We start from the raw sequence: 16296 nt of genomic DNA on the forward strand, positions 1-16296 counted from the left end.
AAGTTACAGCAATGGATACCATCCTGGTGTATGATATATTTCAAATTTAGACGAAAATCATTGGTTAATGGATGTTATTCTGAACATTTTAAGCAGAAAATCATGACCTATGTTTAAAATATGGAACTTCTTGGACATATCTTGCTAAATTATGTGACCTGTGACAAAGATTTCTCATGCATTTATTTTGACATTCACAGCGATAAATGCAAAGATGTCATTTGACCTTATGTTACCTGATGACTTAAAAAGATGGAAACAGTAACATAGTTGTTGTTTATTTTATTTATTAGGTATTGAAACGTCTTTATATTGCTAGCGACTCATGACATTTTGGCAGAGTACAATGGTGTTGAAAGAGGTAAGTAACATAGCTTGTGATTGGTCAAAATACGAATTACAACCAATCCAAACAAATTTGTAAAACACAGTGTTAGAGTCACTCAAATGTTTGTACGGATTGAGTCAATAGTTTAGGTTTATATTCCTTTTGTTTGTTCACTGGGATGGGTTGTAGTGAAGATATCTAACCACAGGCATGCAGTCCAACATTCAGTCCAATGTATGCTAAATCGCAGATTTCAAGATTAAGGTGTCTAAATGATCAGAAACAACTCATTATAGTGATCCTTTTACGCAATCATTATGATAATAATATCTATGTAAAAACTCAATCCTTTACATACTAGAAATGTTCCAGAACACCCCAGAACCCTTACAAAAAGAAATGTGTCAACAAAAAAACTATTTTGGCCTTTTCAAAAGAAAAATCATTTCTTGTCACCAGTTTGTTGACACCTTGCCTTTTTTTTTACATCTTGAAATATAAAACAAAAGTTATCATTGTAAATAATTCTAAGAATAAAACCTTTATTTCATAATTGCTATAAATCCTGTATTTTGGCGGCAATCACATTATGGATGAAGCCCATTTGATCTGTCCTCTTTTATAGTCTTTTGGACAGCAAAGCGAAATTGCAGGAGGATCTCTTGTGTTCCAAAGTTTGGATGTCTAGCCAGTTGTTATGGTCTCAGAATGAGACAACATATTCTCTCACAAGTCTGGAAAATTGCAGTGTCGGAACAGTCTAGGTTTGTCCAAGAGCCGGGCACCTGCTGTAGGTCTCAATTTGGGTTCAAATCTATAATTGAGAATTGTTTTACTGGAGCCCTGGCAAAAACTACTTAGATACATGCATAAAACGATCTATTCATGCATCCACTGAAGTTGACAGAAGTTATTATTCATTATTCAAAAATAAAAAAGTCAGAAGGAATGCATGCATAGTCAGAAAGAAAAGCTAACATTTAGTGACTTGTAGTGTAATCATGGAGTTTGATTGTTGTCATTTGACTAACCACAGGTCCAGGTTGTCCTGTGGGTACCTGGGTGCCATTTCACAAAGCCTCTTAGCTACGACCTCCTAAACCACGTTGTAAACCATGTCATGACATTTAAGGCCGTTTCACAAAGACCTCTTAGTTTACACTACGTCGTAAAATCATCCTAAATCTACGACAGCCCTAGGCTTCTCCTAATGTAGTTACAACCTCGCAAATTCAAACCATCATGGCGACACACGCATTCCTTTTAGAAATTATTAAAAGAAATAGTATCAGGAGAGAACGTGTTTTCAGGGACAGATTTTTGCCACTTTTATCAACAAGTGTTGATATATTTGATATCAAAAGACACGAGGGTGAGATTTTATTTATCATCCAACATCATTCTTTCAACTTTTTCAATTTGTAGACAGTAATTAGCAGTGTCTTCAGTGTCAAAAGTACTGCAAACAGCTTCAGTAGCAGAGCCATTAGTGATGTCATTTGATTGTGACGTCATGGTAACCAGTGATGTCACAATGGTCTGCAAAGCATTGTGATGTAATTTCATTGCAGCGATATCTACAGTGTAGATATCGTAAAAGCGATATCTACAGTGTAGATATCGCTTGATCTCATCCAAGCGATATCTCCTGTGGGAGCCAGTTTTGGATGATAAACTGTGCTGTTTATCTGTTCCAAATAGTGGTTAGTTGTAAGATGAGTTTCTGCTCCTCAATCAGTCAAACTACTGCTACACATGTTGAGTGTCTCAGACGCGGGGTCTGCTTACTTACTTACTTAAATTGGACGCTTTCCGACACATGCGTATTTCATGTGGATTGGAGTGTTGTTCTGTGTTGTTGATACTGTGTGCAATATAGTATTACGTGTTCAAAAGTTTCTTTTAAATTGCAGTGGGGGCATTTACTGGGTTGGTGTTTTTTTAATTTGGTGTAGGTGGGAGTTTAACTTAGTGTAGCCTGTTTGTTGTTTAGTTATTACTCTGTCAATGTTTTTAGGTTTATGATGGATTTTTGTTTTTTTTAGTGGCTTTTGTAGCAGGTGTTTTAGTTTGCAGTCAGATTTCTGGTAGTTATTTTTCCACTTTCGGAAGATTTTCTTATTTGTGATACTTTTAATTTCATTTTTTTTATATTGTTAGATTGATGCATACTTCTTCTAATTTTAGTGCTGATTTGGCTGCTTTGTCTGCGTGTTCATTGCCAAACACTCCAACGTGGGCAGGGATCCAAACTATTTCTATGTCTTTACCTAATTTACGTAGATTGTTGGCGCTTTAAATTATCTGTTGTATTAGTTTGGGATGCTTTTTAGTGTTTTTGTTTTTTTTATGGCCTGGAACCCACTTAATGAATTTGAAAGGATTAGGGTTTTTTGGTGGCTGTGTCTGCAGGTTTTAGAGCTAGATATAGTTGTGATTTGATGAATTCTTCATTCTCTAGAGATTCGAGAGCGAATCAGACTGAAGTATTATTCACAATTAATATACTCGGAATATCTACTTCAATAAAAAGCAACCCACAGTTTATTATGTAACTTATAGCGAGACAACTTATTTGTTAATTATGTACACTCAATTATCAAAGTCTCAAGAGAAACATGGACTTACTTTTGAGTGATGTCTGACGATGTTTTTTTCTTACAGGCATTTGTGACAGAATTCGTGAATGACGAATTTAGTGTGTCAATATTCGCTTCAACGCCGGCTAAAAGTACTTCAATTTCGGCAGGTCCAAAATTTCTTTTCCGCTTTTTGCTATTGGTTGATGCGTCCATAATATGCTAAATTTTCTTGCAGGACAAGATTGACGTCAGCTTTGCCGAAAGGGGGGAGTAACTCTAATCTTGCTTCATTCTTATTTTCAAGGAAGAAGAATTAAAGAGATTACACTTGAATTGTCTTCAAATAATCTCCTGAATATTGATCTTTTATTCCGGAAATATATGATTACGACAAACATCTGAATAGTATTATGCTTTCAGGACATGCTTACCTTTTCAATCTCTGGAACTGTCTCCATGTGAAAACGATGCCTATTGATCATCAGCCAATCAAATTGACAGGTGCCCTAGTGTAAGATTGATTTGACGACGTTGTTAAGATGCTTTCGTGAAACGGTCATGAGAAGATCCTAAAGAGGGTTGTAAACCGTGTCGTAGCGCTAAGAGGCTTTTGTGAAACGGCATCCTGGGTCCTACTCACTCCCCACCCCACCCGATTCCCCGAGTTACCCATCCCAGCCCCATTTTGTCCTGTCACAAATCATCATGGTACAACACTTCTCTAATGAGAAGCTACTCAAGGTCCTTGAGTACAGAGTTTGTCAAGATGCCAAGTTCAGCATTCTACTATGAACTTGGCAGTTAAAGCTTACAGTTCAGAATATTAGGCCAACAGACCTTGAGAATTGGTCAGAGATCATGCCATTTTGGGAATCTTCCAAGTGAAACATTATCTGGATCTGGAAATGAATCCTTCCAGGAAGAATAGGTGGGGTGGAAAGACAGACCTACATCCCACTCAGGACTGAAGCATGGGACAGCTTTCAACATTTTCCAGCAGAAACATAGAGGATGATGCCATAGAGGAGGCAGGATAGGCACAAGAATAGATCGCTGTCTCTGTCAGGAAAACCCATTTCTTACATACCTGTGGGCAAGAAACCCATTTGAGGTAACAAGGTAACAAACATGTGTAAGATCGAATTTCAGATCTGTGGATGTCTGCTCCATGTTGATGACCTAAGGTCAGATTATGACAGACTACTTTCCTGATTGTAATTTATTGATAAGTTACTTGTGCTTCGGTCAAATTCACCTACTTCTGTGTCAAAACTTTTAGAGTGTTAATAAGTATTCTTCGGCTCTGCAATACTTTTTTCACATACTTAGATTCTAACCACAGGTCAACCTAATGCTAATTCTGGGACCAGCAGGGGGACCATGTCTCGTGTCATATGCCCAAAATGGAAAGCAGCTCATGATCAATGGTGGATTCTCATACCTATGGCAGCTTCTACAAATAGAGAAGATATTGGCGAATACTCAGATCTATGGCAGATTATCATATAATATTAGTAATTGTCAATTTCTATAGCATTAAATGTTGTATAGATTTATATATGGCTGCAGACTTTTGATGATCAATGTTATGATTCCTCTGGATTATTTTTATCATTTCCCCTTTGGAAAAGCATGGTCGGTGCAGGAATTGCATATCCATACTTTCTTAAAAATGTTCCCCAAAGTTTCATCATAGAAATAATTTTCTAAGACCTTCTGCAGCATCCTCTCATTTGCCCGAGATAAATTCCTGAATATTTTCAGGTTTCGTGATTCAGAGCCTTGACACGAGGACCTTCTTGTAGTTTTTACAAATCATTTATAATGATTCGGCATGGATCCTGATTTTGATACTGGTTTCTTCCTCTGCCGACTTGAATCCGCCATAAGAAAAGCTTAATTAGGGCTCCAAGCCGAAAGGCTGTAGAGCCCTATTGTAATCGTTCGATTTATTAGGGCTCCAAGCCGAAAGGCTGGAAGCCCTATTGTAATCGGCCGATTTATTATTTATTATTATTATTATTCCGCCGATTTTTGTACCAGAGCTAGCAAAGTAACCAGTACCACGATTGCGTTCAAACTTTGTATGTGTATTTAGACCATGGCGTTCTAGATACCACAAAAATCCCAATGCCGTAGGCCCATCGACAAAGGGCAGATAACTGAAAAACAAATATTTTTTTAAGGTATATTTTGCTCTATTGCTCCGCAACCGCAAGTCTGATTACTTTGAAACTTTGCATGTGTCTTCTGCTTGAGGTGCTGGACATTTTATGTTCAATCGTCACTAGTCCTTAGTCACGTGGTTTGGCAGCCATATTGGATTCAAGGTTTTCACAGGGTTTTTTGGGTACCTGTCTTCAAAGCATATCTCCTCTGAATCCACTGCATGAAATGCATTCAAACTTTCTGAGAATTGTTTCCATACATAACACATCAAATCTTATTAGCCGATTTTGGATATATTTTTTAGTTATGGCCGTATTGAATTTTGATTTTGATCATTTTTTTCAACAAAATTTTACTTTAAACATCATATCTTGTAAGGTTCTCCACAGAAACTATTGATAGTTTACAAGGAGTTAAAGTGCCATATGTACCTCATTTTTTGTTCTTTGACTTTGGTCATTGGTCACGTGGTTTGGCAGCCATATTGGATTCAAGGTTTTCACAGGATTTTGGGGGTACCTGTCTTCAAAGCATATCTCCTCTGAACCCACTGCATGAAATGCATCCAAACTCTCTGATAATTGTCTCCATACATATCACATCAAACTTTGTTAGCCGATTTTGGATATCTTTTTTAGTTGCTGCCGTCTTGGATTCAAAGTTTTCACAGTGTCTTTTGGGTACCTGTCTTCAAAACCTATCTTCTCTGAATCCACTGCATGTAATGCTTTCAAACTTTCTGAGACTTGTCTCCATACATAACACATCAAATCTTATTAGCCGATTTTGGATATCTTTTTTAGTTACGACTGTATTGAATTTTGATTTTCATCATTTTTTTCAACGAAATTTTACTTTAAACATCATATCTTGTAAGGTTCTCCACAGAAACTATTGAAAGTTCACATGAAGATAGTCGGACATAAGTACCTCATCTTTTGTTCTTGGTTGCATGCTAAAAGTAACACCACTTGGTGGTAATATTGACAAAATACCGAATACATCGCCCAGGAAACCTAGGATTATTTCCCTTTGACCGTAAAGTGTCTTTTGCAGTATGCATACTACCCTTGAAGATGAGGGTGAAAATTGGTCTTCAGCAACCCATGCTTGTCTTAAGAGGCGATTATCGGGATTCGAACATTGTCTAGGAGGTAAATGGGTTTAGAGCACTCTGGTTAACTCTGGCACACACCAGTTTTGTAGAGGTGATGTCCTGCAAACGGTGACTATCTTTTGACGGAGTTGGTACAAGCAAACCCTTTGAGGATTCGAACATGAGGATTCGAGGTCGGAAATGGGTTAAGAACTCACTGGGAAAAATGTTGTGATGTCTCGCAAGCGGTTCCTTACGTTTGACGGCGTTGGTACAAGCAAACCATATCCGGATTCGAACATGGACGAAGTAAAAAATGGGTGTAGAACACCCTGGACACGTGTGGTGATGTCTCACAAGCGGTTTACTACATTTGATGGCGTTGGTACAAGCAAACCATATGCGGATTCGAACATGGCCGAAGTCAAACATGGGTTAAGAAGACACTGGGACACATGTGGCGATGTCTTGCAAGTGGTTCCTTACATTTGATGGCGTTGGTACAAACAAACCATTTGAGGATTCGAACATGGTCGAAGTTGGAAATTGGTTAAAACATCCTGGGACACCAGGTCAATTTAGTAGTGGTGATGTCTCACAAGAGGTTCTTTACATTTGACGGGTACAGGTAAACCCTTTGAGGATTCGAATATATGAACGAGGTGGGAAACAGATTTAGCACTTTATCTCAGCAATGCGACAGGAACCCGGGGCCCGGACGAACGCAGAACGCTAATCCATTTGACTGGAGCCCAACTGACAAAGAAGTTACAGCCTGTTAAAGAGTCACCAAGCCGAAAGGCTGTAGAGTCCCAGTGTTAGCGTTTGATTTAATATTATTATTATTCCGCTGATTTTTGTACCAGAGCTAGAAAAATAACCACTGGCTCGATTTTGTTCACATTTTGTGTGTGTATGTGGACCTTTGGGTACTAGTGCCCGCCAAAAACCCAAGGCCGTAGGCCCAAAGGATAAGGGCAGATAACTAAAAGAACACAATATTTTGAAGATGTATTTCGCCCTATTGCTCAGCAACCGCTTATCCGATTACTTTGAAACCTTGCATGTATCTGCTGCTTGAGCTGCTTGACATTTTTTGTTCTTTGACTTTGGTCATTGGTGACGTGGTTTGGCAGCCATTATGGATTCAAGGTTTCCACAGTGTTTTGGGGGTACCTGTCTTTAAACGCAAACAACTCCGAGTCCACAGCATGAAATGCTTTCAAACTTTTTGATAATTGTCTCCATACATAACACATCATACTTTAATAGCCGATTTTGGAATTCTTTTTTAGTTACGGCCGTATTGAATTTTGATTTTGACATTTTTTTCAACGAAATTTTGCTTTAAAGATCATATCTTGTAAGGTTCTCCACAGAAACTATTGCAAGTTTACATGAAGTTAGTGTGCCATATGCATCTCATTTATTGTTATTGGTTGTATGCTAAAAGTAACACCGCTTGGTGGTAATATTTGATTTATATTTGGGACACCCCTGGAACACACCAATTTCGTAGCGGCGATGTCCGGTGACTATCTTTTGACAGATTTGGCACAAGCAAACCTTTTATGGATTCGAACATGTGCGAGGTCGGAAATGGTTTTAGAACAGACCTGGACACCCTGGAACACGCCAATTTCCTTGCGACGATACCCTGCAAGTGGTGCCTACATTTGACGGATTTGGTTCAAGGAAACCCTTTGAGGATTCGAACATGGACGTTTGGGCACAGTGTTACTTGGAGCCCGCCATTGCTGCTTGCAGCTTTAATTATTATTTATTATTATTATTATTATTATTATTATTATTATTATTATTTATTATTCCGCCGTTTTTTGTTCCAGAGATAGCAGTTTAACCACTGGGTCGATTTTGTTCAAATTTTGTGTGTGTGTGCAAGTTGTTAGGTACCAGATACCACAAAAAACCCAAGGCCGTAGGCCCAATGGCCAAGGGCAGATAACTGAAAAACAAGTATTTTTTGAAGATATATTTCGCCTTATTGCTCCGCAACCGCTCGTCCGATTACTTTCAAACTTTACACATGTCTGCTGCTTCGGGTGCTTAACATTTTCTGTTCTTTGATCTTGGTCATTGGTCACGTGCTTTGGCGGCCATATTGGATTCAAAGTTTTTACAGGGTTTTGGGGGTACCTGTCTTCAAATCCTATCTCCTCTGAATCCAATGCATGAAATGCATCCAAACTTTCTGAGTACTGTCTCCATGCATATCACATCAAACTCTGTTAGCTGATTTTGGATATCTTTTTTAGTTGCTGCCATATTGGATTCAAGGTTTTCACAGGGTTTTTGGGGTACCTGTCTTCAAATACTATCTCCTCTGAATCCACTGCATGAAATGCTTTCAAACTTTCTGAGAATTGTCTCCACACATAACACACCAAACTCTGTTAGCCGTTTTTGGATATCTGTCTTAGTGACGGCTCTGTTTGATTTTGATTTTGAGGATTTCTTTCACCGATTTTTTCCTTTATATAAAGATCACATCTTGTAAGGTTCTCCACAGAAACTATTGAAAGTTTACATGAAGTTAGTCGGGCACATGTATCTCATCTTTTGTTCTTGGCTGCATGCTAAAAGTAACACCGCTTGGTGGTAATATTGACAAAATACCGAACATATCGCTCAGAAAACCTAGGGTTATTTCCCTTTGACCGTCAAGTGTCTTTTGCAGTATGTATGCTGCCCTTGAAGATCGGGGTTAGAATTGGTCTTCGGCAACCCACGCTTGTCTTAAGAGGCGATTATCGGGATTCGAACATTGTCTGGGTGGTAAATGGGTTTAGAACACACTGGTTGACTCTGGCACACGCCAATTTCGTAGTGGTGATGTCCTGCAAACGGTGACTATCATTTGCATGAGTTGGTACAAGCAAACCATATGCGGATTCGAACATGGTCAATGTCAAACATGGGTTAAGAACACACTGGGACACATATGGGGATGTCTGACAAGCGGTTCATTACATTTGACGGCGTTGGTACAGGCAAACCATTTGAGGATTCGAACATGGTCGAAGTCAAACATGGGTTAAGAACACACTGGGACACATGTGGGGATGTCTGACAAGCGGTTCATTACATTTGACGGCGTTGGTACAGGCAAACCATTTGAGGATTCGAACATGGTCGAAGTCAAACATGGGTTAAGAACACACTGGGACACATGTGGGGATGTCTGACAAGCGGTTCATTACATTTGACGGCGTTGGTACAGGCAAACCATTTGAGGATTCGAACATGGTCGAAGTCAAACATGGGTTAAGAACACACTGGGACACATGTGGGGATGTCTGACAAGCGGTTCATTACATTTGACGGCGTTGGTACAGGCAAACCATTTGAGGATTCGAACATGGTCAAAATTAAACATGGGTTGAGAACACACTGGGACACATGTGGGGATGTCTGACAAGCGGTTCATTACATTTGACGGCGTTGGTACAGGCAAACCATTTGAGGATTCGAACATGGTCGAAGTCAAACATGGGTTAAGAACACACTGGGACACATGTGGGGATGTCTGACAAGCGGTTCATTACATTTGACGGCGTTGGTACAGGCAAACCATTTGAGGATTCGAACATGGTCGAAGTCAAACATGGGTTAAGAACACACTGGGACACATGTGGGGATGTCTGACAAGCGGTTCATTACATTTGACGGCGTTGGTACAGGCAAACCATTTGAGGATTCGAACATGGTCAAAATTAAACATGGGTTGAGAACACACTGGGACACATGTGGGGATGTCTGACAAGCGGTTCATTACATTTGACGGCGTTGGTACAGGCAAACCATTTGAGGATTCGAACATGGTCGAAGTCAAACATGGGTTAAGAACACACTGGGACACATGTGGGGATGTCTGACAAGCGGTTCATTACATTTGACGGCGTTGGTACAGGCAAACCATTTGAGGATTCGAACATGGTCGAAGTCAAACATGGGTTAAGAACACACTGGGACACATGTGGGGATGTCTGACAAGCGGTTCATTACATTTGACGGCGTTGGTACAGGCAAACCATTTGAGGATTCGAACATGGACGAGGTCGGAAACAGGTTTAGCACTTTATCTCAGCAATACGACATAAACCCGGGGCCCCGACGAACTCAGAACGCTCATCCATTTGACTGGAGCTCAACTGACAAAGACGTTACAGCCTGTTAAAGAGTCACCAAGCCGAAAAGCTGAAGAGTCCCAGTGCTATCGTTCGATTTAATATTATTATTAATCCGCCGATTTTTGTTCCAGAGCTAGTATAATAACCACTGTCTCGATTCCGTTCAAATTTTGTATGTGTATCCAGATACTTATGTACCAGATACCACACAAATTCCAAGGCCGTAGGCCCAAAGACCAAGGGGAGATAACTGAAAAATAAACAATTTTTAAAGCTATATTTAGCCCTATTGCTTCGCAACCGCTTGTCCAATTACTTTCAAACTTTAGATGTGTCTGCTGCTTTGGATGCTTGACATTTTATGTTCTTTGACTTTGGTCATTGGTCACGTGGTTTGGCAGCCATATTGGATTCAATGTTTTCACAGTGTCTTTTGGGTACCTGTTTTTAAATGCATACTCTTCTGAGTCCATTGCATGAAATGTTTTCAAACGTTCTGAGAATGGTCTCCTTACATAGCACATCAAACTCTGTTAGCCGATTTTGGATATCTTTTATATCGACTGACCTATTGGATTTTGATTTTGATCATTTTTTTCACCGAAACTTTACTTTGAAGATCATATCTTGTAAGGTTCTCCACAGAAACTATTGAAAGTTTTCATGAAGTTAGTGTGCCATATGCATCTTATTGTTTGTTCTTGGTTGCATGCTAAAAGTAACACCTTTGGTGGTAATATTTGATTAATATTTGGGACACCCCTGGAACTCGCCAATTTCGTTGTGGCGATTTCCGGTGACTATTTTGTTACGGAATTGGTACAAGCAAACCCTTAATGGATTCGAACATGTCCGAGGTCGGAAATGGGGTAAGAACAGACTTGGACACCCCGGCACACGACAATTTTGTAGCGGTGATACCCTACAAGTGGTGCCTACATTTGAGGGATTTGGTACAAGGAAACCCTTTGAGGATTCGAACATGGACGTTTGTGCACAGTATAGCTTGGAGCCCGCCATTGCTGCTTTGCAGCTATATTTTTCTATGGTGTCGTTTTTGACTGATTGCTGTGTCTATCAGTAATAGATGTTGAACTTACATTATGTCATCGCAGGCAAGGAGTTGTGGCGTAATCTCAAGCATGACGTCATATAATATCTGAACTGATTGTCAATTCACAGAAAAGAAATCATTGCAAACATAATGACGTATAACAATGACAATCTGCCACAGATCTGAGAATACATCACAGATTGGAGTCCTACAAATCTAATGTAATATTAAGATGTATGACTCACCACTTCCAAAGATCCCTGAATATCTTGTTTCTGACGGTCAAGCTGGGCAATCTGATGACATAAAGCACACAGTCTTTACACATCAGTTATTTGCAATCACATAATAATCAGATCTTTCACTCCAATACAATATCTCGCTGCATGAAGCTCTTAGGAAATCTGAAAAGGTGACATTTATCAGCCTGATTTATCTAAATCAGCCAAACAGTGTAACAAACATATCTATTCTCAGGACAAGTGAGTGAAACATAAAGACAGCTGATTCATGTATATCGAAAATGACACCAACATCAAAAGATAAAGCTGTGCTCTTGTGTGGGGTTGTAGAAAACTTCTGAATACTAACTAAGAAAGATGTATAGTACACCTTTTACACTTAGCATACAGGCATGCATTTCAACCAAATACACAACCATGCAGCATATTTCTGCAGACTAGGTATTCTCTGTTGATGAAAATGGACAAAAATTGGCTACCACATTGTTATAAAATATCTTGGACTGATATCAACAGTCATCCATGCAGACAAGGCATCCCTTTACGAGATGGGCAGCGAAGTTCAAACGGGGAAGAAAGAGCCTTGAAGATGATCCAAGATCAGGAAGACTTTCCACAGCCACTACAAAAGGAAATAATTCTAACGAAATCTCTACCTCTACTACATCTCTGCCATAAATCCTGTATTTTGGCTTCAATCACACTAACTAAAATAGTTGTCAACAAGTAGTCTCGTAATTACCCAAGCCATGACATCATAATGGCGGCAACATCACATTTTTCCTGTGTGTTCTACAGTCAACACCTATTATAATAGTAGTAACGATCTAGCACTTGGTCATTAATCTAAGAATATTCAAATAGTTTTCTATAATAACAGACATATAAGTATACATTAATTTTGCTGCTGGAGTAAGAGCAAACACGTAAGTATAGCTGGTGTTTGGTGCTCTTTGTGAGGTCAGCATGCATGCAGTCTCCCTCTACCCCCAGGTGCAAGAAGTGTGGCCATTTCATGGTCATGGGAGATCCTTATGAAAGCTGCACGAAGTGCAGAGGCACTTCTTTTGACAAGGAAAAAAGATGTGAGAAGTGCTTCAACACATCAGATAAGATCTTCTCCAAGCTGGCCATGGCCCTGACCAAGGCCAAGAGATGTGAAGCCACTAAGAAGAAGGTAGAAAACATCACAGCTGAGAAATCAGCTTCCACCCCAGCATCTCCCTCTACTCTCAAGTACTCCAACCTCCTGTGACACAAAATGCGCCACCCCAGATGCCGGAATATGGGGAATGTCATGCTCCTACATTGTCTCAACACATCCTTCAGACATTACCTTGGCCCAGTTACGCTGGCAAGGTAGTAGACCAGATGTCTAACAGTCTACTCAAGCTCATGATGAGTGATTGAGTATACTTTTAGCAATATTAGAGCAACATCACGGCGGGGGACACCAGAAATGGGCTTCACACATTGTACCCATGTCGGGACTCGAATCCGGGTCTTCGGCATGAAGAGCAAACGTTTTAACCACTAGGATACCCGACCGCCCCTCAAGCATGATGAACGACTACCTTTACCTCCATTAAAGAGGAAGTTATACAGGACACAGACTCCACTTCTGGAATTCACAAGTGTGGACGAAGATTTCCACAAGTTAGTACGCAACCCCGATACTAGTATCATGTTACCTGCTACGAGGATAAAGGATCTGACATTGGTTTCCAAATGCACTATGGATATTGGCGCTTACATTAATTGGTTTGTCACTGGAATCAGATACATCATTCCACCATTACAGCCACCCTATGAAGGAATAACCTGAGACACGCCCATGACTATTAGGACTAATCAAGTCAGACTCTTCCACAGCCTTCTAGATACTATAGTCAGGATGCAAGAAGACTTACTCTCTTCCCAAGTCTGGATGTCTTCACAACTCCTATGGCTACAGCGTCAACAACTTTTAGCCCAGATCCGATCCAGAACTGTTTCTAACCAGACCAAGAAGTTAATAAAATCACAACCTATATCAGCTACTGCAACATTCAAAGTGATAGATGAAGTGAGACAAGACACAGCAGAACGATTCCAAATTTCAACTATCAACTCAGCTGCTAAAGCCCATGGATCACTCCATCCCCAGAAGCGTCCTTGGGACTACAAATCTTCGTCTGCCAAACTGCCTCCTAAGAAGAAGTTTGTCCCCTCCGGGAAGGATTCATTCAAACCGAGTCAGGGATACGACAAGTGACAATCTTCTAAGAATTCTTTTGCCAGCCAGACAACAAGAAACGAGGATTTAATAGCCATGGAAGATCTAGAGGCAGAGACGAACGCAGGTTCTGACTCCCACACAACCCCCTCCAGTGTTATAGACCATATCGACCTGCTCATGTCTATGGATTACAATTTACGCCTACCGTCTTTCAACATTATGCCGACTCCGGGATCTGTGGGAGGGTGCCTTCTGTCATACGCCGAAAATTGGAAGCAAGTTAGGCTGGATTCTAGACGTCGTGACTCACGGGTACAAACTACATTTCAGGAAACATCTTATCCTGAAGACACACGCCGTCGGACGCCGATTTCATCTAGTCGGATCCAAGTTAGCGGCAGTAGATTTGGCTGTCAGGCAGCTACTTAAGAAGTGAGCCATTTCGAGACCAATGGAGACCAACAACACGAAGGTTTTTTCCAGTCTTCCTTGTTTCCAAAGAAGAATACAACCGAAATGAGGATGATTATCGATCTAAAGACCCTCAAACAGAAGATATCTGGTACCACCACCGGAAGTTACGGTCAACACTGAAGACAGGAGACTGGTTTATCAGCATCGATTTACAAGATGCTTATCTTCATGTCTCAATACACCCATCCTCACGGAAATATCTACGCTTCACAATCAATGGCTGACCCTACGAATTCCAAGTCTGACCATTCGAGATAGCAATAGCCCCTTGGCTATTCACCTGGATTACATCCGACGCCCGAACACCATCTATTCACAGATGCGTCAGATTTGGGATGTTGAGCCCAGATGGACGATCTCACAGTACAGGGATCATGGAACACAGAAGAGAAGAACCTTCATATCAACTGCAGGGAAATGGCCATCTATTACGCCATCCTGGAATGGAAAATACATCTTCACCAATCATCCGTTCTCATAGCCACTGACAACATCACAGTAGTGGCCTATATTCAGAAGAGGGAAGGAACCATTTCCAGATCCCTGATGATGGCGACTACACATTTGTTTGCCTTGGCAGACTCCTTCATTTGCCGGATGGAAGCAAACATATACCATGGAAACTGAACATACTGGCCAACAGCCTTTCTCGCCGGCGGGGAGAATAGTGGCAACAGAATGGACTTACATCCACAGATCTTCGCTTGGATAACCAAGGATCTATTTGCCACCTTTAGAACAACCAATTTCTGGTTTATTTCAGTCAAGTTCCCAACCCAAGAACTCACCAGATTGATGCACTATTGATGAGTTGGAGGAATCTATTTGCTTACACATTCCCACCATGGTCTCTCTTAGGCAAATTAAGTCATCCATAAGGTGGAGAAGACGGATTGCATAATAATACTGATAGCTCCAATATGGCCCAACGTGGCATGGTTCCCCAGACTACTAAGAGTGAGTGAGTGAGTGAGTTGGGTTTTAATGCCGCTTTGAACAGTATTCCAGTTATATCACAGTGTGTCAGCTTAATGTGGGAGGAAAGCCCGAAGTGATGCAGGCCTCAGACGTTTACCACTTTGGTGAAACCCACGAGCATGGGCATGGTGCTGACAAACCTAGGAACATAATGGGGGCGAACCGGGTTTCAAACCAACAATCATAGGTTTCTGGCTTGCCCAAGGGACGCAACTCTGCACAGCGAATCGCGGCGCCTTAGACGACTGGGCCACCCATGCCCCCCCAGACTACTAACACTACTAATGGAGCAACCTATCCAGTTACCTCTTCGTCGAGATCTGCAACGACAACCCAAGTCCAGCATTTTCCACGAAAATCTGTCCAGCCTATATCTAACCGTCTGGAAGTTATCGCGCAGAAGATGCAGACATCTGGATACTCTGAGCTTGCCTCAGAAACTTTGGCAAGATCGTGAAGACTTTCATCCTCCCTTATACATGACAACAGATGGGACAAGTTCGTCCAGTGGAAGCCTCGGTGGCTGAGTGAGTTAGATTGCTGACTTTATGTGCTGGTGATAGGTACCTTACACTGAGATTGTGGGTTCAAATCCTGGACGGGACTCAACCCAAAATAGTATGAGAATCTGTACTTTAAAAAGAAAGTGTTTTTCCAAATATGATCTTAGTTACAATGGAGAAGACGACAAGGGATTACAACTAATGCTGTATACATCTCTATGGTAGCGCATTTCCTACTACATCTACGCCAAGACAACAATAAACGACACAGGACGATAGAAGGTTTTAGATCAGCTCTTCATTCTGTACTTCAACATGACGGATTATCAATTGGTATCCATCCCATTCTAAACAGACTGAGATCCTTTCTACTAGAAGATGTTCGAACACCTTACGAGCCCAAGCTTCCCTTTTCAAAAAAGCCTTGAAAGCTACAGAGAACAAGGCAGCCAATTGTCTTTTATCTTTTGATTGAGTAAAAACAGAGATGTTTCTATTTTG

At 40.7% G+C, this 16296-nt stretch overlaps 1 protein-coding gene across 4 annotated transcripts in view; it reads right to left on the reverse strand.

The window, feature by feature from the left end:
• The window catches only part of LOC139445782 (ankyrin repeat domain-containing protein 26-like), a 758925-nt gene that overhangs the window by 86907 nt on the left and 655722 nt on the right, over window positions 1-16296 (reverse strand). For 3 of the 4 annotated variants that reach the window (XM_071226998.1, XM_071226999.1, XM_071226997.1), the window contains one exon: window positions 11626-11676. The exons of the other annotated variant lie outside the window; for it this stretch is intronic. In XM_071226998.1, the coding sequence (XP_071083099.1) occupies window positions 11626-11676 (51 nt within the window). The remainder of the gene's footprint in view (window positions 1-11625; window positions 11677-16296) is intronic. 4 annotated transcript variants of the gene reach the window in all.

Source organism: Haliotis cracherodii, unplaced genomic scaffold, assembly GCF_022045235.1.
Source record: "Haliotis cracherodii isolate W230 unplaced genomic scaffold, xgHalCrac1.p SCAF_6, whole genome shotgun sequence".
Taxonomy (NCBI): Eukaryota; Metazoa; Mollusca; class Gastropoda; order Lepetellida; family Haliotidae; genus Haliotis; species Haliotis cracherodii.